At 46.5% G+C, this 19,756-nt stretch overlaps 1 protein-coding gene across 5 annotated transcripts in view; it reads left to right on the top strand.

Annotated features, from left to right (window-relative positions):
• PLS3 (plastin 3) overlaps nucleotides 1-19,756 on the top strand; it is a 44,680-nt gene that overhangs the window by 18,993 nt on the left and 5,931 nt on the right. For all 5 annotated transcript variants that reach the window (XM_048959880.1, XM_048959882.1, XM_048959883.1 and 2 more), the window contains 8 exons: nucleotides 8,060-8,146; nucleotides 13,052-13,215; nucleotides 15,310-15,439; nucleotides 15,866-15,998; nucleotides 16,777-16,858; nucleotides 17,507-17,672; nucleotides 18,292-18,434; nucleotides 19,432-19,527. In XM_048959880.1, coding sequence (XP_048815837.1) covers nucleotides 8,080-8,146; nucleotides 13,052-13,215; nucleotides 15,310-15,439; nucleotides 15,866-15,998; nucleotides 16,777-16,858; nucleotides 17,507-17,672; nucleotides 18,292-18,434; nucleotides 19,432-19,527 — 981 coding nt within the window. In that variant the 5' untranslated portion in view covers nucleotides 8,060-8,079. The remainder of the gene's footprint in view (nucleotides 1-8,059; nucleotides 8,147-13,051; nucleotides 13,216-15,309; nucleotides 15,440-15,865; nucleotides 15,999-16,776; nucleotides 16,859-17,506; nucleotides 17,673-18,291; nucleotides 18,435-19,431; nucleotides 19,528-19,756) is intronic.

Here is a 19,756-nt window from a genome sequence, read left to right on the forward strand (position 1 = left end):
TGGGAACAAAGCAGTGTGGGGTCCCAAGAGACCCAGCTGTGAACTGTGCTCATCAAGGTGTGTTCAGCAGAGATGAGTGCTCCAAGTACGTGCGTGCGGCTGTGAGTTTGGTACCTTTGCTCCCTCCTTGCTGTTTCAATTTATATTATGGAGAAGTGTGGGGAACACCCTGCTGTCAGTGTAAACCTAATGTCACTCTCACAACAACCTCCTGGGAGGCAGAGAGCAGCTCCCTTCTGTTATTCCAGCTTTTCACATTAATCTTTGAGATTAATGTTTCTGCCTTTGTTAAGGGTAGATAGGATCTCTAGCATCTTCTCTGGAGAAAATGAGTGTTGAACGTTTTTTTTCTGCTTCCTAAAGCCACTGGGACAGTCGTGCAGCAGTGCTGATTTATTGCAATCTGGCATTGTTTCTTGCTATGAATTGAATTGCTTTGACTTCTTTCCCCTTTTCCCAAGTACTTTCCAAACAAGATTGCAAGTAGCAGAGGAATAGTAGAAAAAGATTTTTCTCCTTTTATCAGTAGCTCTGTCCAGTAAGAGATCAGCTAGGGTGGAATTTGTGTTCTTCAGATGCTTCTGAAACATAATGCAGTGTGAAACATAATGAGACATTCAAGGTTTGGTTTGTAGTTTCTGATGTTTTGTTGCAGTATTCATTGACACACTTCTCTCCCAACGTTCATTGTCTGCTGCATGGTTGTTGGGATTTCAGTCCTGGCTGTGCAGCCTCAGGACAGCTCTGTTCACTTCCGAGCTGATAGAACAGTCTGCAACAAATGGTTTGGCTGTGGCTGTGCCTTTTGAAGGACGGCACAAACCTCACCCTCCCACAGCTAATTGCTGAAGCACCCTATCATCCAGCTCACCAGGGACCAGCAACGTCACGCTGGGTGTTTGGCTTGCGGGAGCTTGTTTGCTGGCATGGAACAAGCAGTGACTGTGCTGTGATTTAATTTAGGGATTGGGTTGATTTCTCTTCCTGGAGAGGCAGGAATTGTAACTGGCAGACTGAGTAACACTGTTCTTAATAACGAAATATTCATTATCAGTAGCTCCACCTGCCAAGCAGAGGTGCTGCCTGGGAATGGCTGTTCTGTAGCAAACACGTGGGAGAAACTCTCAGAGCGTGGAGCTTTTAGAGCCAAGGAGCCCAGCCTGGGGCTCACTGATGCTGTAAAGGCCCCTGGCAAAAGCAGCGAGCTGTTGTGGAAATCGTGCAACGGCTCAAGCATCTGTTGTGATTTCTCAAGGAAGGGAAAGTCTTTGGACCAAGGAGCAGCATCCTGCGTGATGCAGGGTGGTGGGTTGGGATGGGTCTGGGCTGTGTGGCCACAACTGCCTTGTATCTGTGAAGGGCTTTAGCCAGCTGTTGCGAACCAGAGTACAGCCTGAGGCCCAAGTTTGTCCTTGTAAGGAACTGGGCTGATTTCAGGCTGAATATTGGGAAACGGAAGTATGCATGCCTGAAGAATGTTGGGGGGTAACATGCAGGTTTCAGCAAGCAGGCCCCAGTCGCTCCTGGGGAAGGAAATTTGTTCTGATTCACCCTTGTGATCCTCATACCTTCTTGCTCATGCAGGCGGGGCATCTGCTGCTTTCCCACTAGTGCTCTGGGGCTCCTGCTGTAGGATGAAGGCTGCCTTGTAGGGTTTTGTGCATAGGTGCGAAGAGAGGACCTACCTCTTTGTCATTTGTGGTTAAGAAACAGAAAAGGCAGAAGGAAACGTTTAATGTTCTTCTTTTCTGGGGGGGGGGGGGGGGGGGGGGGCTGCATAAGAATGAGGATTACTACGAGCATAAGAATTTCCTGAGAGGTTAGCATGACTTTTCTGTTCAGGAGCCAGGAATTAAAATCGAGCCTTCTGGGGCTCAGTCCATTAGCTGACATGTGACCCCTGTCATTCCCCTTCTTGCATTTAGGTTTGAATTCTCTCTGATGGATTGGTTTTGCTTTTGCGAGTTCCAGACAGGATGAGTCTTCAGCTCTTCCTTTCCTGAGAGGTCTTGAAAGATTGACCTGGTTCACTCTCTAATAAGGAATTAATGGGCAATATTTTTCATCCACCTCCTGCTGATCTCAAGTGCTTTGCAAATGACCCTGGTGGGCTTGGAGCAGTGAGGCAGATGGGGTGTTGTACTTGGGAGCCTGCAGTGTGGTGTGGAGGTGGCATCCAGACCTGAGAAAGACTTTTCCTCCCTTGTGCAGATGGAGCGGGGTGTTTGTGTTAGTTTGACTACTTTTCCCATCCCCTTCCAGCCTTCGGGCAGTTGGGTACTGTGTGGCTGAGCATCCTCAGATTCTTGCTGTTTTTCTGCTTCTGTATCTACAAGACAGAAAAAATTTTCTGTTTGGCTGCATCCCAGAAAGATACCTCGGCTGAGCTGGAGACTCTGAGGCATGTGAATTGGCTGGTGGCTTCAGCAGTTGTTTTTAATAAAGATTTAATAGGATCAAAGCTAGTGAATCTGGTTCTATCCTGCAGAGAGAGAAAACAGTTTGCAAAAAGCGAAGGATTGGTCTGTCCAGGTTTAGGAAAATTAGTTTGCTGCAGTTTCCATACAGCTGGAGTTGTCCCTGCCTCTGTGCAGCACTGGTTCCTGCTGTGCATCTGCACAGAAAAATCCTGGCGTTCTTCTAGCCAGATCTAGCTGGGGAAAATTAGGCTTTTCACCTGGACCTGCTGGAGGAAAGTGTGTAGCCAGAGGTGGGTGCCCCCAGGGCACTTCTGGATCCAGAGAGCTGCTGGTGATCCGATTGCAGGGATGGGCTCCAAAGTGCTCCTCTACTGCTGATGGCTTTGACAGATTTTCCTCATAGTGGTGAGGAGTTGTGTAACAACGGGAGGGAAGTCTCATCATCTGCTCCTGGATGAAAATAAGCATAGCAGAGAGGGATCTGGAAAAGCAGAGCTGCTTCAAAAACAGCAGCAGGAAGTAACATTGTGTCAGGGTGGGAAGGAGGGGACCTTGGTCCTTCCCTGCCATGCAGTGAGCTGCTGGTGAGGCACAGACCTGGGATGGAGAAGTTGAAGGGCAGCTATTTCAGGGAACAGGACGTGCTTAGATAAAGTCTGTATTAAAATCAAGTCTGCTTGAAGGTGGACCTCGGCTTGTGTGGTGCTATGCTTGAATGGGGAGAGCTGCTGTCCCATTGAAATAAAGCTGAGTGCGGGTATTTGCTCTGCAGGCATGAGAGCCTGGTGCTGTTCAGTCATTAAATAACACAGGCTTAGGGAGCAGAGCTGAAGTTTCAGCCTGGGGCGTGTGGAGCTGTAGAAATTGGTTGGGATGAGAGAGCCACAGTTGTAGAATGCAGCTCAAGTCCAGCACTGCAAAGCAATGCTTGCTTGAAGCCTGCATGCACCCCCCCCTCCCAAGGTAAGGAGGCAGCTCACCAAGGAACTGGGCTGCTTTGCATGCAGGAGTGCTGTGCTCGTGCAAAGAGCAACAAGCAGCAAACTCACTTCTGGGGGACGGTTGTTGCAAGAGGGTCTCACCGCTAGCAAGGCGTTGGGTGCGGTTGGTGCAAGATGAAGGCCTGGCAAGGTGTGGTTTCAGCCTCTGACCGGTGGCTGTCTGGAAGGCAGTTGCCAAATTCGAGTCTCTATGCTTCCTGATTACTTGCCAAAAACCACACGTAATGAGTGAGCACGGTCCTGGGGAGGAAGCTGATGAACAAAACAGTTTCAAATGCACACTGGGAAGGAACAGGAGAGGATGGATTGCTTGAATTGGTTTTTGCTCAAAGGCCATCAGTCCCTCTGCTTCCCTGTCTCCCCAAAAAGCAGCAGTGAGTGTTTATCTTGGAGGGCTCCCCAGACAAACTCTGCATGCCACGAGCTCTCACTTCTTCCTTCAGCTGTCAAGTTTGAAGCTGCTGTCTGCAAAACCCCAAAGGCTTTGCCTGGGCTGGACCAGAAAAAGGAGCCAGCAGAGCTGCTGGGTGTGCCGCTGCTGAGTGGGGGTTGGTGTGCATGTGTCCGTCTGTCTGTCCATCCCTTGGCAGATCAGAAGCTTGCACCATTGTGCTGGGTGGGCATGCAGCTGCTGGCCCTGTGGGATGGGCTGAAACACACTTGTAGAGGACTGCAGGGGTTCTGTATGCCCGGCTGTCCGGCATCTCGTTCCTGAAGCAAAACTGACACTTGCTGATTAGTGGTCAGAGACATGCAAGTTCTGAAGTATTTTTAATTTACTAATGCTGACTGATTTGCCTTCTCGTGTCTGGAGCCTTTGTCATGAAATGACAGCAAAACCACAGGTTCCTCTGAAAAGGGGAATGCATGCTGCGTGAGTCACTGCTCCCAGACGGGTCCTATCTCCTTTTCTTTGTCTGTCTTAATCAAATGGAAAAGGGATTTTTTTAATACATTTTTGTTGACACTTTAATGTGTCTCTGTGTGTGCCTGTTTGAGTAAATAAGTTGGTGTTGTTAATCAGTCAGTTGTAGAGGTATTAGAATGGGGTGGGCCTGGGAGGGACGGAGCAGCTCAGTTTTCAAACGAGTGCAGAGCTGCTAAGAAAGCAAATTCTTCCATTTGGATCAGAAGCAAATTCCAGCTCTGTTTCTGTTGGAAGAGTGACTCGCTGTCAGGAAATATATGGTTGCCGCGTCCTTTTAAAATTGAGTGAATCCTTCATCTTTCAGGAAGATATGCAACTGTTTTATTTCCCTTCCCACCAATCCTCTGTGTGGGACGCAGCTCCCAGCGCTTCCCTCCTGGGTCTGTGTCTGAAGACCCTTTATGTGGATGGCAGTGTCTGGAGCTGCTGTCTGAGCAGTCCGTTCTCCCAGAGGCCCCAGTTAGCTCCTGGTGCTTGCACCTGTGCTGCAAGTGTAGAATGTGAGCAGAGGCTCCCATCCCTGGGATGGAGCATCCCTGCTTCGGCTCGTCTCCAGGTGGCTCACAGCTGTGGGAAGCACAGGGGATGGGGGGACTGGATGTGACCTGCCAGTATGGCAGTTCTGTTTGGAGCACAAATAAACGGGCCCTGAGTCAGTGGTTGTGGTGCGTTTAGAAGCTATAAAGCTTGTTTACACAGAAATATGATGCAGCTCCTATCTGGGAAGGGAGTTGATATTAGAAAACCTGAGATGTGCTTACGGCAGCTCTCATCTGCAGCGAAGTGAGGTCTTGCAAGTGCAGCGTGGCTGTGTGCTGTGGGGAGCTGCTGCTGCACCGTGGTGGCAGGGAGCCCCACAAACTCTTGCTCCATGTCCAAGGGATGGAGGTAGGACTTGGGGTGGGGTTGAGCAGGAATTGCATCTCTATAACGCTCTGTTTCGGTGCACATTAACCAGTGAGCCTTCCCATTTATACTTTTACACCAAGTGTACAAAATGGGTGTGGGATCACTTCCTTCTGTCATCTTTTGTTTCCCTCATTCGTTCCTCTTTTTTTTCGGTCCTTCCTCTACAATGGGACTTTTAACCACAGTTTGTCTCTGGCCAGCGTTGCATGCCCTGCCATGTCTGAGGCTTTGCCCAGCACGAGTCAGTGGGACGTGGTGAGGCATGAGGACTGCAGTGCTGAGTCTGAGACAGCTGATGTGTGATGGCCAGTGCTGCATTACAAAGGGGGTTTATGTTCATGAAGACAAAGCCGATTGTTTAAAAATACATCTGAATGAAAAACACAATTCTGAATGCCCTTGACTTAGCTATTAAAAAAAAAGAAGAAGAAGAAGAAACAAAGCAGAAAACTGAAAAGCTTTTCCAGCCTCTCCAGCCCTGTGTGCCAAGTGGAGGTGTAATCCCTTCCTCTGGGGGAAAGAAGGGATGGGGGATCGACCCAAACATCATCACCAGCAGCTAATCCTGCTGGAAGCTCCCAGCCTGTCTGCTTGTAGCTTGCTTGGCCTGCTGACCTTTTCCTATGCTGTGTTGTTGTATCTTGCTATGCTTTTCCCTTCTCAGGCTGTACCAAGGTCAGGTGTCTGCTTTTTTTTTATTTTTTTTTATTTTCTTTTATTGGTTCAAGTTGAGAGGAGAAGGGAAGAAGGAAGAAAGTGATGGCAAAACAGAGATCTCTCTTATAGACTTGCAAAGATGAAAAGCATAGGGACTGGAAAGGAAATTGTTCTTTAAGTGAAAATCCACACCAACAACAACTGCAGGGCGTATCCAGAGTGTGATCATTCCCTGATAAAGTCAAACAATGCAGCTTTTATTTTATTTCAACTGCTCATTCTGCTGTTAAAGATGGGAGAGACAGCAGCAAGCTAAGTTTCGATAAGGGGTTATATACGGATGTGTTTGGAAATCTCTTTTTAAGGGAAGCTCTGATGGTTTGAAGGTGAATTGGCATAAACGAGGCTTAGGCAAATAGTAGTGAGCTCAGCCTCTCCTGCCAGGGTGATTCCATGCACAGCCAGAACTGCTGCTGATCTTGATACCAGCGTGTTTCTGCCAGTTGTGAAATCCACCTTTGGTAGTGTGCACTGAGATCGCTCAGTGCTGACTTTTCTTGCTGAGCAACTCCTCTGTCCCTTGGAAAAGCACCCAGGTGTTGGAGGCTTTGAGGATGGGGCTGCACAAGTGCTGCAGGGGGAGCTGGCTCACTAACAGCCAAGGTCCTGGTCTGGTGGCTGTTACAGCTTTTACCATGGTGCTTTTTTGCTCCATCAGCCTGACCCAGGTTTTGCAGTAATTCCTCCTCTGCCCTGTTCTTGTAGTACAAGCCTGGCAATGAAGGTCATTGAGCTCAGAGGTGGGCTCTGCTCGACTCTCCTCTGTGTTCTGCAGTGATGCAGCTTCTTGGTGCCTCTCCCTGCTGCTGGCACCCATGGGTGCTGCGTTCCCAGGGTGCCACGCCTGCCCATCACTCTCATCTCTAACGACTTTCCTCTTTCCAAACTGAGTGAGGTGTTGCAGAAAGTGATTATTTACAGATAGGCAAACTCGGGGTTCTTAACCATACAAGTGCTTGTGGAGCAGCTGGGAGCTTCAAACAAAAGAGGTTTGCTCATGACAGCACAGGCACTGCTGAATCCCAGCCTGAGTTCTCACTCCAGCCAAGAGACAGCCCTTTGGGATCCCCTTTTCTGAAGCTCTGTAAATCTGCATTCATCCCTTTGCTCGCAGAGAAGCAGGCTACGTCTGTTCCCATAGGCAGAGGAGGAAACCTTTTAGTCTTTCACTTTGTAGGTAACAAAGTGAGAGCTGGAAAGTCTCGGGTTGCAAATCTCTTTGGAAGTTGCATGGAGCCTGCCCACATCCCCATTTTTAAAAGCACTGGGCTGTGTTCAGCAGCATGCACCTTTTTGTTCATGAGAGGCCATTGCACAAAGTTTGTCCTGTTTGCACCTTCAATAAATCACCAATCTCTTTTGTTTGTATTGATCAAAGTGCCAACATCATCTACTGCTGCTGTCACAAATGTCACAGGAAGGGGACGTGGGCAAGTCCCTGGCATTTTACCATCCCTATGACCATACCTGTTCTCCAGGCTAGCAGGTAGCACCGAATTGGATTTTGGAAAAGAGGATTACAACACATGCAAGAGACTGACTCCAGGAAATCAGTGTTTATTCAGTTTTGTTGTTGAAAAACAGCCTGTTTCCTTTGAGCAGAAACTATCAGTATGCTACTGTGCGCAAAAAGACCTTTTTGAAGTACTGTTCAGAATCTTTGTTGTTTGTTTTTGGTAGTTGTGTGCTTTTCTGTGGGCAAATGGGCGGGCAGAGCCAGTCCTTCACTCTTGTATTAACATTTAAACTCTAGGTTTGTGTTGTTCAAAGCTCTGAAAATGCCTGGATGTGGGAGTTCTTCCCAACTGCAGCACACGCCTGCAGTGGTTGCCTTAATGTGTGCAGAACAACAGCCTGTAAAATAAATACACTGAGCTAAATATTAACAAAGCGAATGGGATTTCTGACTTGGTAAGGAGTGCATTTCCCACTTCCAAGTTTAATGTCCAGTTTTCTTATTGGAAAGGCAAATGTGGCTTTGAGAGCTACAGTGGTCTTAGTGCTGCTTATTACTATACTGCTGTTCAGAACTGCCTGTGTTTGAGTACAGCTTGGTTTCACACAGTGCCCTTTTCTCTCTTTAGGTCCTCCCTAAATCCATGAGATGGCTGTCACCATGCAGATCTCCAAAGATGAGCTGGAGGAACTCAAGGAGGCCTTTGCCAAAGTTGGTAAGTGGGGATGGGGAGGGCACCTTGCCTCTGTCTTCTGTGCGCTTGGAGCGAGTTTCTCCCACCCCTGGGAGTAGCAATGCCAGCAGGATGTGGACTCTCTCCTGCTCTTCATGCCCAGGAGTCACTTGGCAGCATCACTGCTTCTGAGTGTTGCTTCTAGCCAAGGAGCACAAAGGGGAGGCCTGGTACTTTGGCCAGGCAACATTTAATATCATAGAATCATAAAGGCTGGAAAACACTTCTAAAATCATCTCATCCAACTGTCAGCCCATCACCCCACTGCTTTGGGACTTGGTGCTGGGAGTGCTGGTTTGGGCTGTTTTGGCAGAGGGGAAATGTAGATGCTACACTTCTGGTGTGTGGAGGCACTGAGTTGGGTGTGCATGCAGCAAAGCCTAATTAGTAGCTGCATACCTGGCCATCACCTTTGGTGATGATAAAATGCTGTGTGGGTACTGTGGGCCCTCTGGTGGCTCCGTGTCTCTCTGGGTCCCACCTCCCTGGCAGCGGGAGATGCTCTGGGTTGCTCTGCCTGCTCCCACCCTTCCCCTGGGCTGGTGTGGCAGGAGCCCATTGCAGGCTGTATAGGGAAGCTTAGATGGGCAGAGAGCTAACATGATGGAGAGAAATTGTTTTCTGCTGCTTTGGCTTCCTCATAGGGCTTATGGGAGGGAGGAGTGGGAGCAGGGTGGCAGCAGCAGGCTGAGGTCAGAGTCTGCAGCTGGGGCTGGGAATGGGTGGGAGTGGGTTGTGCAGAGGCAGGCCAACCCCCACTCCCCTCCCAGCTGCACATCCGTGGTGCTCAGATCTGCCTCGCATCTGATGAAAGCTCTGGCTTGCTGTCAATTCACAATGTGCAGCAATAAAGGTGGATTTCAGAGGTAACCGATTCTCACAGAACAGTGGTGGGACGTGAAGCAAGTTGAGTTTTTGGCAGTTTGCTCTCCCATTTTTCCCCTAAGCCTTTAGGGCAGGTGGAAGTCAGTTGGCACAGAGGGAGGAGAGTGACCATCGTGCTTCTCAATGCATAATGTGCTTCTAAGTGCAGATGTTGTTGAAAATAGGGTGCAGGTAGCCCATTCTGACCTTGGGTAAACTAAAATGATTAACCTGGTTGCAATGGATTGGCTTTTTGTCAGTGAGGTTGGTTGTCTACCTTTGCTCTGGGAAACCTATTCAGATAGTGATTTATGTTAGGAAACCAGCTTGCTCTAAGGGAGGTGGATCTCTGTTCAGTTTAAATGGAAGTGTCAAAACTTAAGTAACAAGAAATGTGGTAATTAACCATTAGTATATACCCACAGGTGTGATGAGCTCTGCTTGCCCTTTTAAAAAGCCTTTGGTTTGTGTGGTTTAGGCATGGCACAACCCACAGACACTGCCGTGGTGTTTGTCGAGAGCATCTTTACTGCTCTCTTTTGTGCCTGAAGGAGCCACCTCCACCCTGGGCTCTATAACTGTCTAGGATGTTATAAGGTACTGAAGTTATCTGCAGCTCGGACAAGCAGCTCCCAGCATTCAACAACCAGATATTGCTGCTTCTCTGTTTGTTCTTGGCCAAACGGTGGCACTTGGTAGAGAAGGAACAGCGCTACACAATCTGCAGTCTTGCTCTGCTTATTTATCTTCCTTCTCCCTGTTCCTAGTAAGCAGAGATAAGGATCTTCTCTGGAAATGAGAAGCGCTTAAAAAACAGCGCAGGCGAACATTTTGTTCGATGCTGCAAGGTGGTGAAACAATGCTCTGAAATGCTAGCTTATGGCAAACAGGGATCTGTGACCCTGCTCCAGCGCCCTGCTGAGAGCCTGTGTCCTTAAAAGGAAATGTGTGGTTACTTTCCCCTCTTGCATCCTGTTATTTAAGCTATTTTAAGGACTTGTCTGGAGGAAGCTGAGCCAGAGCTTGAAGCAGCTTTTTGGGGTTTTGTTTTTTTTGTGGCTTTGCTGCGCCACCTGCGTATGGGCAGAAGATGGAGCCATCTATCGCTGCTGTGACCTTTGGCAGGTTGAGCATGCTGGCACGATGCATCTTTCAGTGGAAATAGGAAACTTCAGATGTGCTGTAGTTTCCTTTCCATCAGGCAGATTATAATGAATCCAGGCTGTAGCTTGTCTGGTAAAACAATTTTGCTTTCTTCCATTAGTAATTCTGGATCGTATGCTGAGGGATTTTGTTTGGGATGGCTTCTATTTTGACAGCCTCTTCAGCTGTTAGATGCCATTTCAGGTTTTGTTAGGAGCAGGATTTTAGACCCCCCCCGGTCCGAACGCTGGCCCTGTTGCAGGACATCCAGCAAGGCACCATATGGTGGATCAGCAGTAATGCTGCACACAATTGCAGCTTGCTGGTGCTGCAAAGGTGAATCTTGTAATGCTGCTACAAGATAAACTGACCGTGTTTTCAGAAGGGGAGTGTGAGTAGGGAGGGAGCTGCCTTGTGGGATGGGGTTTCAGGCCTATTTGTTGTGCTGACAGGGCTATGGCATTACACCTTTTTGACGTGCTAGGGAAAGAATGGGTCCAAATTCCACTGCACAGTGAGCTGCTAGTTACTGGGCTCTGCTGCCAAGCCAAATCCATGGGCTGGCACATCCAGCAGGCTTTAACGCTTAAATGTGCCTTTCTGTGGTTGAGCAGCTAGAGCTTGACATGAGACTGTCTTTACTGGAAGAACTCTGGCTTGGTGTGGGGTCTTGCATCTGAGCCAACAGACCTGCTTTGCTGGTAGATCCCCTCCCACAGAGTCTGGGACGTAGGTGTCCTTTTAATCTTTGAAATAAATCAGTGACACTTTTTCCCAGGATGCTGTAGGAAAGTAATTCCTAGAGGTGAGTGTTTGGGATGCTGTTAAGCGTTGGAAGGACTGTGGTGGAGACCCAAGGGTGCACTAAGGTGTGTTTCTCACCAGTAAGAGCTCTTCCAATTGGTTACGTTTTATGATGTAAACTTTCATTTTTAGGTGGTGAGCTGACTGGAAGGTGGGATGAACAAGTGTTTCTGGATTCACCTGTTTATTTGGCAGCGTGGCAAAGGATTGTGGTTGGTTCATCCAAGCACAGGCTCAAGCAGTGGGTGTTGGCTTAAGGCGTGCTGGAGGTGAAATTGAAGTTCTATTTCAGGTTAATGGGCCCCGGAGATTAGCAAATCTCTTCCCTATCTATGTGTGTGTTTGTTTTTTTTCTCCTGGATATGAGATAGGAAAAAGATGCATATTACGTGGTTAGATTTAGCAGTAAGAAAGAAAGCTGTAACGGAAGAAGCTGTGATTTATCTGCAGGGGAAATAGCTCACTGATGACATCTCAGACTGGACTGTTTAACGAAGCTTGCCTTTGTAAGCTTATATTATTTTGGAATAAAATTCTGAAATTGAAGGCCAGACAGCAGCCAGTTGCTATCATTAATCATTGTCCCTTACCACTTTAATTCATCAGCATTATTGTAAACACTGACATCTCATGAAGTAGTTTAATGTATTTATTAATTGGCTGGACTTGATGTTGTTCTTTAGTTTGAGAGCTAGGGACTGTTCCTTTGGGCATCTGCCAGCGAGCATTTGAATTTCACTTTCTTGCTAACTTCTGAAAGCAATCTTAAAATCCCATGTGGATGTGGAAAATGAGGAGGGCTGGAGTGGTGGTGAGGACATGCTGCTTGCTGGAACTTTTTTTTTTTTAAATACAACTTGAAAACCACTACTCAAACATCATTAAAAGTAAACTGACTTTCAAAATTTGCTAGCGAACTGGACTTCTGAGCCACCCTGCCTCTTTTACTGTAGAAAGTGTCTCCCTTGAAGCATAAATACCGACCCCTGTGACTGCAGCGTGAGATTGTCTTGGGAACAAAAGCCAGCATTGCTGGGGCTGGTGAGGCTCTCTTACTGTGCAGGCTGCTGTCTGCAAGGGTGTCTGGGGAGCAGAAGCTGCTGCTTGAGCTCAATTAAATTCTGTGGCCTTATGGAGAGTCTGCTGCCTTATAAATAGCACTCAACCTGTGCCCTTCCGTGGCTGCAGCAAAAGCAGCTGGGTTTGTGTCGTCTGTAGATGTGACTCTATATGCAAAGGGGCTGGGATGTGTTGATATACGAAGCTCAAGGTTTCCACTTGCAGAGGAAGAAAGCAACAAGCAAGTCATGTAGGTGATCACATCTTGCTAGGCATGCCGTGCTGCTGCGTCTTGGTAGCTGACTGAACGCCATTGCAGGGCATTCATAGGCATCACTGAAAGATCTGGCAGCATTTTTTTTGTTTGTCAGCAGTAAGTGGAGAACATCATTATCAGTGTGATTAAAAAGTAACTGCTGTGCTGACTTAGTCTTTTCGGTTCAGAATGCAAAAACGTGCTGCATTTCATGACCTTCTATTTTTGATGCAGAAAGCAGCTGCGGTGCAATTCAGATGCAAAAAGTAACACTCTGGAAATGATTTATGGCAACGCAGATGTTCTCTTGTGAAACTTTTAGGCCAGGATTGGTCATGTGCACTGAGATCAGCCTTGCTCAGTCCTGCCCGGAAGCTGCCATTGCACAAAGCCAGGCTGAGCTTGTGGCTCATGCTGCGTCCCTCTCTGTGGATGAGCTTTGTGCACTGAACTCATGCTTCCTGGGTTGTGTCTATTTAATGCGTGCTTCTTGGGTTTGGTGCTTTCGGTGTGGGTTTCCCACTGTGTGCCTGCATCCTACACAGATCCTGCCATCAGCAAAGATGCATGGTCCTAGAACAGGCACACTGTGACCAGTCACACTAGGACATCCTGCCTAAACTCTGTGTCTCCTGGACATCCATCTCCATAAAGCACATTTGAGCATGGGAACGGTGTTTCTCCCCCACTTTCTGGTGCTTGTCCCATTGGATGTCTGGTGTGTTTCTAATTTACCTTCTTCCACCCCTTTTCTTTCCCAGACCTCAACAGCAATGGGTTCATCTGTGACTATGAGTTGCACGAGCTCTTCAAGGAAGCCAACCTGCCTCTCCCTGGGTACAAAGTGAGAGAGATCATACAGAAGCTCATGATCGACGGCGACAAGAATAAGGATGGGAAGATTAGTTTTGAAGAGTTTGTCTATGTAAGTGCTATTTCTGAACTTCCAGCATCTAGTATATGGTCTAAGGGTCTTCTTTTAGACAAAGCCAAAGAAACAGTCTGAAAAGGTTGACCTTGGCCTAATTCTAGTTTTCTTTCCACAAACAGATTGCTTTTGAGGATTTTTCTGGTAACAAGCAGCTCTTTGGTCATATAGAGACTTCTACAGTCTTCTGTGCTGTTATTATCAGGCTGTAGATTTGGACAAAGAGGAAATGCACTGTTTTTGAAACCAAACAAAACAATTTTCTTCTACACGCTTTTCCTTTATGAAAAGCCCATTGGAGGCTGGAACTCTATTTCCATATGGGGGTGGCAACTGGACAAAAGACTTCCAGTTCTCCAAGCTCTGAGGATTGACTGGAAGCAACTCTTTTTCCAGGCATGCAGATGAATGCTGTTTTCCCAGAGAAGCAGCATAATTTCCTTTCTTAATTTAATCAGACTACAAATACTTGCTAAAGATTTGAGAGGACATTTCAAGGCATACTTTGAAATTACTCTACATGCCGATCTAGGAAACTTCAGATCTTTCAGATCTGTGTGTTGCCTTAAAAGGGAAGGACAGGACTAGGGAGGTGGGAGAAGCTGGTTGATGGGTCCAACATTCAGAAATAGGTCAGATTTTTCCAATTAATTTGCTTTATTTTGTCTTCTCAAAAGGACAATACTTCCTCTGATGTGCTGGTGGTTCGATATCCATCTCTTCATCCTTTTTATACACTGAGTGTTGGAAGAATAATATCATAAGATGTAGAGGAGCTGTTCTCCTCCTACATTCAGGGAGCTGTTCTCATGTCAACTTAGATTCACCACTTTCTGTTCCTTAATTGTTTTCAGACCCTCTGAACTTTTGAGTTCGGAGTCGACTAGTAAGTTGGAGTTTGTTTGCAGTTTGTGAACGCTTGCATGCTGGGTGCATGGTTCAGCTGTTGGTTTGAAGTGGTCCATAACTCTTTGCCCTAGGAAGGAAGAAATAAATCTCTTCTGTCAGACTTGAATGGTACCAATGATGAAGTAAACATCAAGAAAATGTCTTGCAGGCAGCCAGGCTACACAGCAGAAGCAGTGGGTAGTTGTAGGATTTTTGTGAGTGGAACTGTTGTTGTTTTTCAACTCTGAGCAATTCTGTTGGGATTTCTGGTACCAGGTAAGCCATGAACCCCCTTGAATTTGGGGTCAAGCGACTTGGTGATACCTCAGAATTAAAGCATGTATTTTCAATGAAGCTGTGTAATCCCACTACTCCAGCAAATATAAAAATATACACGCTTTTTGATTTGTATTTTCAATTTGGCTGGAACCAGTTTTGAGGGAATTACAGTAGGCTTCAAACCATTCAGTATTTGAATGACCTTCTATTCAAAGGTCATTAATTTAGCCTTTCATTTGTTGAATGGTTTCTCAGTTCTATAGGACCTCAAGGCCACTAATAGTGGCATGCAACCTGCAGAAACCACACGGTGTAATCCTATGCTTAAAGAACTCTTCTTCCCTTAAATGCATTTTGGCAGGTAGTCTAAGCCTGCTAGAAAAAAGCTTACCTGTTGTTACAGGTTATTGCAGATTAGGTTGCATAGACAGTGTATTGTGTTGATGTATAGGTGGTTTTTTGTTGTCTGCTGTGGGTTGTGGACAAAGCCTTTTGTGTGAACTAAAGCCACATGAGCACCTGGCTTAAGGTTAAAATTGCACAACAGCTTTGGATTGTGGAAGCTGCTGCATGTGTACCTGCTCTCCTATTGCAAAGTTCTCACTTTTTGCTCCTGGTCTCATGAAATCCACGTGGGAAGGTAAATGTGTGCAGGTTACTGCAAACCTATTGCTGCTGCCTCAATGGCCTCGCACAGTTTGTGTTAGAGAGTGGGTCAGCTCTGCCCACTGCCCTTGTTGCATTTAATCTCACTACAACTTTGCTAGGCCCTTCACGTTTGCTGATTGTACCGCAGAGTTTGCTTCAAAGCTGAGAAGCAGAATGCAGCTTCTTTTCCTGTTTCTTTTTCACAGCCCTCTTTCCCCCATCCCCCCCCCCTTTTATGAAGGCATTTTTTGTCACTCTGAGCCCTTTCAATTGCAGATATTCCAAGAGGTGAAAAGCAGTGACATTGCTAAAACTTTCAGAAAAGCCATCAACAGGAAGGAAGGCATCTGTGCCATCGGGGGCACCTCAGAGCTCTCCAGTGAGGGGACGCAGCACTCGTACTCAGGTACATCTCTGACTCTCTGCTCTTCTCTTGGGTGAGGGGAGGCAAAAAAAAGAGCAGATTTCTGCTGTCTGCCACATACTGTGCTTTCTCCAGTAGCTGAATAATCACAGATTGAGGTGAAGAGCAGGACTGAATGCAGGGTAAAGCAAAGTGTAAATTAAACATGTGCTTATTTGTTTTGCTAACCGTGCTTGCTGATGAAGTCCTTGTGCCACATTTGGGATGTGGCTAAAATGCAGTGGGTAAATGATGAAAACGTTCTGATAGATGGAAGTTTAATTTCAGGTTTTTTTTTAACTCTGTGTATCCAATAAAATAGTGGCAGTGTGTTGTTTTTCCTGGGCTATCGTAAGCACTTCTGGGAAGATTTTGCTGTGTTGTGAAGAAGCCTGTATTAAATTTACATTAAATTGAATTAAATCTTAGAGGAAGAAAAATATGCCTTTGTAAACTGGATAAACAAAGCCCTGGAAAATGATGCTGACTGCAGGCACGTTATTCCAATGAACCCAAATACAGACGACCTGTTCAAAGTGGTGGGAGATGGGATTGTGCTGTGGTAAGTCATGATGGTTCCTGACTTTAAAAAACAAACAAATCCCCCAAATTCCATGGGTAGGGGAATTTCCATTGCATGCTAGGCTGGTTTTGTGTGCCAATGTGTCTGTGTAGTGTTGTATGTATGAAGAAGGGCTCAGTCACCCAGGCTTTACTGTCTATGTGTGGTGCATCTGCTTTGGTACAAGCTTTGCTTTACCTTGTGATCTTTATTTCCACAGTTTCAAGTAATTCAGTTATTCAGGTGAAGACTGAGTAGGAAGTATTCACAATATAAAGTAAAAACATGTTGTGTTTTCTGTTGACTAAAAATCCATTTTGCTCACACCTTCCCCACTAAGCTCTCAGTGTTTGCACTTTTTTCTGGTGCAGTTTTTCTTGTCAGCAATAGTACATCTGTACAATAGGAGGAAGAGCGTTGTCTTACTACACTGCAGCACCTGACAACATAGCAATGAGTGTTCAGTAGTTCAGTGACTGCATTTGTGAATAATTCATGTGCTCTTTTTGCTCCAGCAGCTGAGATCAATGGTGGCGAGGGAGATGTTTAAGGTTTCAGGCTTAGCTATTAGTTTCAGATACATTCCAAATACGTTCTTGATAACATAAATATGAACATCTGATTTACACAACCCTGGTATAGAAAAACAAACCAAAATAACCCACAAAGGCGAGGAGATAAAAGGAAATATACTGTGGTGAGCATTATAGGAATGCAACAACTTGCTGAGATTAAAAACTGGATGTTGTTCAAATGTTGCTATTTTTCCTCCTGACAGCAAAATGATCAATCTTTCTGTTCCGGACACAATTGATGAAAGAGCAATTAACAAGAAGAAACTCACACCATTCATAATTCAGGTATGATACAGTTCTGTGTGTTGGCAGAAAAGCACGTTCAGAGTAATGGGAAACTCAGCACAGTGGCTCAAAGAATTATTGTGGAAATACGGAAAGGAAAGAGTTTTATAACTTGGATGGAATTGTTAAAGGCGGTTTTGTCCGGTGTGTTATTGGCAGTCACAGTGCTATGGGTACAGTTCAAAAGGCAAGAATGATAACTTAATGGCAATATGGATAAAATGCTGAAATGCTGTTCCTGTGGTGGTTAGAAACAGTGCTGTCTTTTCAAAACGCTATGGTTATTGGACTCTTTGAATTGTTTCGTAGCAAAGCAGGTTGGTTTTGCACAGATGCCCACACGTGCATGTGCTTGGATACCTTCACGCTTCTCCATCCATGTTCTTGTGGATTCCATTAGATACATCTGACTAAAAGGGTGAAACTAGATACCAGAGGCTGAAATTAAACCCTTGTGCCTCCTTTGGTTCTTATTGATTCAGCCTGCTGCTGGCAACTCCATTAAAGCTTCAGACCGGGGCAGCTGGGAGCGTTTCCTCCGAGCTGTTGAAGTGAGGACGAGGGGAAATTCCCCACTCTGCCAGCGCTGGATGAGAGGCAAAGTGGCATCTCCCTGGGCAGCGTCTCACGTGGTTGTGTTGTCTGCAGGAGAACTTGAACCTGGCGCTGAATTCTGCATCCGCCATCGGGTGTCATGTTGTCAATATTGGTGCGGAGGACTTGAGGGAAGGGAAACCCCACCTGGTTCTTGGGCTTCTCTGGCAGATCATTAAGATTGGCTTGTTTGCCGACATTGAGCTCAGCAGAAATGAAGGTAAATGAAGCTCTCTAAGTGATAACTTGCAGAGCATGAACGCCGACTTGCTCCCACGCTGCCGAGGGGCTCAATGTGCTGCTGTGCCTGCTTCGGCCCGCGCTGCTCGTGCTGCTGCTTCTGGCCCCATCACCTCTTCCCTCCCCTCTGCCGAAAGGGGAGCACTGGCCATCAGCTTCGTCGAGGGCCTGCGCCAGGCCGGGTGCCCGCCAGCTGGTTTGTAGCTGAGAAGTTGGCTTGCTTGGGTGTGATGTGCATGTTTGATGTGGTCCAAGTGGATGCTATAGAGCCTGTAGTTTGCTTTCGTAGAATGGCTTGGGTTGGAATGGACCTTAAAGCACGTCCAGTTCCAACCCATGCCATGGGCTGGCTGCCCCCTGCTAGTTCAGCTGCCCTCATCCCCATGGCCTTGGGCACCTCCAAGGACGGGGCACCCACAGCTCTTGGCAGCAGTGCCAGGGCAGAGGAAGGCTTCAGCTCCTTGGGAATGTGTTTGTGATGACTTTATTCTCTTCAGGTCCATCTTGCTGTGGGAACATCATGCTGAAGCAGTCTCACTGTACTTGCTTGGTCCTTTGCTGAAACTCCTTCCTTCCATTCACAAGCATTTTTCTTCCAGCACTGGCTGCCTTACTTCGTGATGGTGAAAATCTGGAGGACCTTATGAAACTATCCCCAGAAGAACTGCTCCTAAGATGGGCAAACTTCCACTTGGAAAATGCAGGCTGGCACAAAATCAATAACTTCAGCACAGACATCAAGGTACTGAGAGCTCTCCTGGCTGCAAGTGTCTGGGAAAAGGCTGGGAGTTGCCAGGGCTGTGTTTGCACATGCATCTATGAGGCCCTTAATGCAGAGACAGGACCTTTCTTAACCTTAATACTCCAAATAATAGGTTTAATGGAGGTTTCATTCATAGTATATTTAAGGTATCATAATGCTGCCGTCTCTTGCCATGAAACTGTATGAATGTTTCCTCCAGTGGGATCCTGCTGCACAGCTGCTGTGTGTTTTACTCAATGGTGTTCTTCGTACATTTTCAGATGTTCTTAATCCATCTATTTTCTCTCTTCTTTTTTTTTTTTAAACTAATTTCCAAGAGCACTGGAAAAAGGGCTGTGCTGCAGCTCACACAGACAGGATGCAATAATGAGCTGCATCCCTGGGGAGTGTGATTTCCATGTTCTCTTTGTGGGTGGTGACATTTCATCCAAAACGTCACAGGCCTGGGAGAGGAAGGGAGATGAGACCCCTTGTTCTCTACACTCTGATGAGTGTTAATGTGAGAGGGGAAGCTCACAGATGATTTTTCAGATGCAACGAGTGGCTCTCTTCTCACTCCTTGCAGTAGTGAAAACCAGGGGATGATGCCTCCTGGTCAATAGGGAATTTTTGCAATCACATTTCTGGAGTTTATTTGCTTGGCTAACAATTGGGAGGAAGGAAAGGACAACTGGGCTGGAGGCCCTTGGAAAAGCACACAGCAGAGTGTCCAGTAAAGGCAGAGTTCAAGCAGTTAAAAACCATAATTATTCACCTTAAATATTTCTAACCTCTTCCTTTTGTTTTCTTTTCTGCTGCCTGGATTTCTGCCATCATGCTCTGTTATTGTCTGTCAAGCTTACAGATTTTGGTAATTCAGTAAAGGTACATAAGCCAATTAGACATGGTGACTTGATAAAGATGAGCTTGAAATGAATTGTTATGGTGTATGCACTGCTGTGCAGGAAACCTGAGCTTTATTTTTCACTCATTTCAGGATTCTAGAGCTTATTTCCACCTTCTCAATCAAATTGCACCCAAAGGGCAGAAAGAAGGAGAGCCTCAGATCGATATTAACATGTCGGGTTTCAATGTAAGTATTCAGGCTGTTGTGTCCTCACACTGTACAACTGCTGCTTGTGACCCTGCAATTGCCCTCATGACTTCTAGGTAACCTGGTATCTTAATTTCAAGCGTGTGTAAAGTGTCAGTGGGCATCTACACACCTCGGGTATGTTTTAAATGAGTGCCTCTTGCAGACCTGGTCGCCGTCTGCCAACATGAATAATTGAGAAATATTTTGCATTTCTTCTGCATTTGGG

This window comes from Lagopus muta, chromosome 13, assembly GCF_023343835.1.
Source record: "Lagopus muta isolate bLagMut1 chromosome 13, bLagMut1 primary, whole genome shotgun sequence".
NCBI classification, from domain to species: domain Eukaryota; kingdom Metazoa; phylum Chordata; class Aves; order Galliformes; family Phasianidae; genus Lagopus; species Lagopus muta.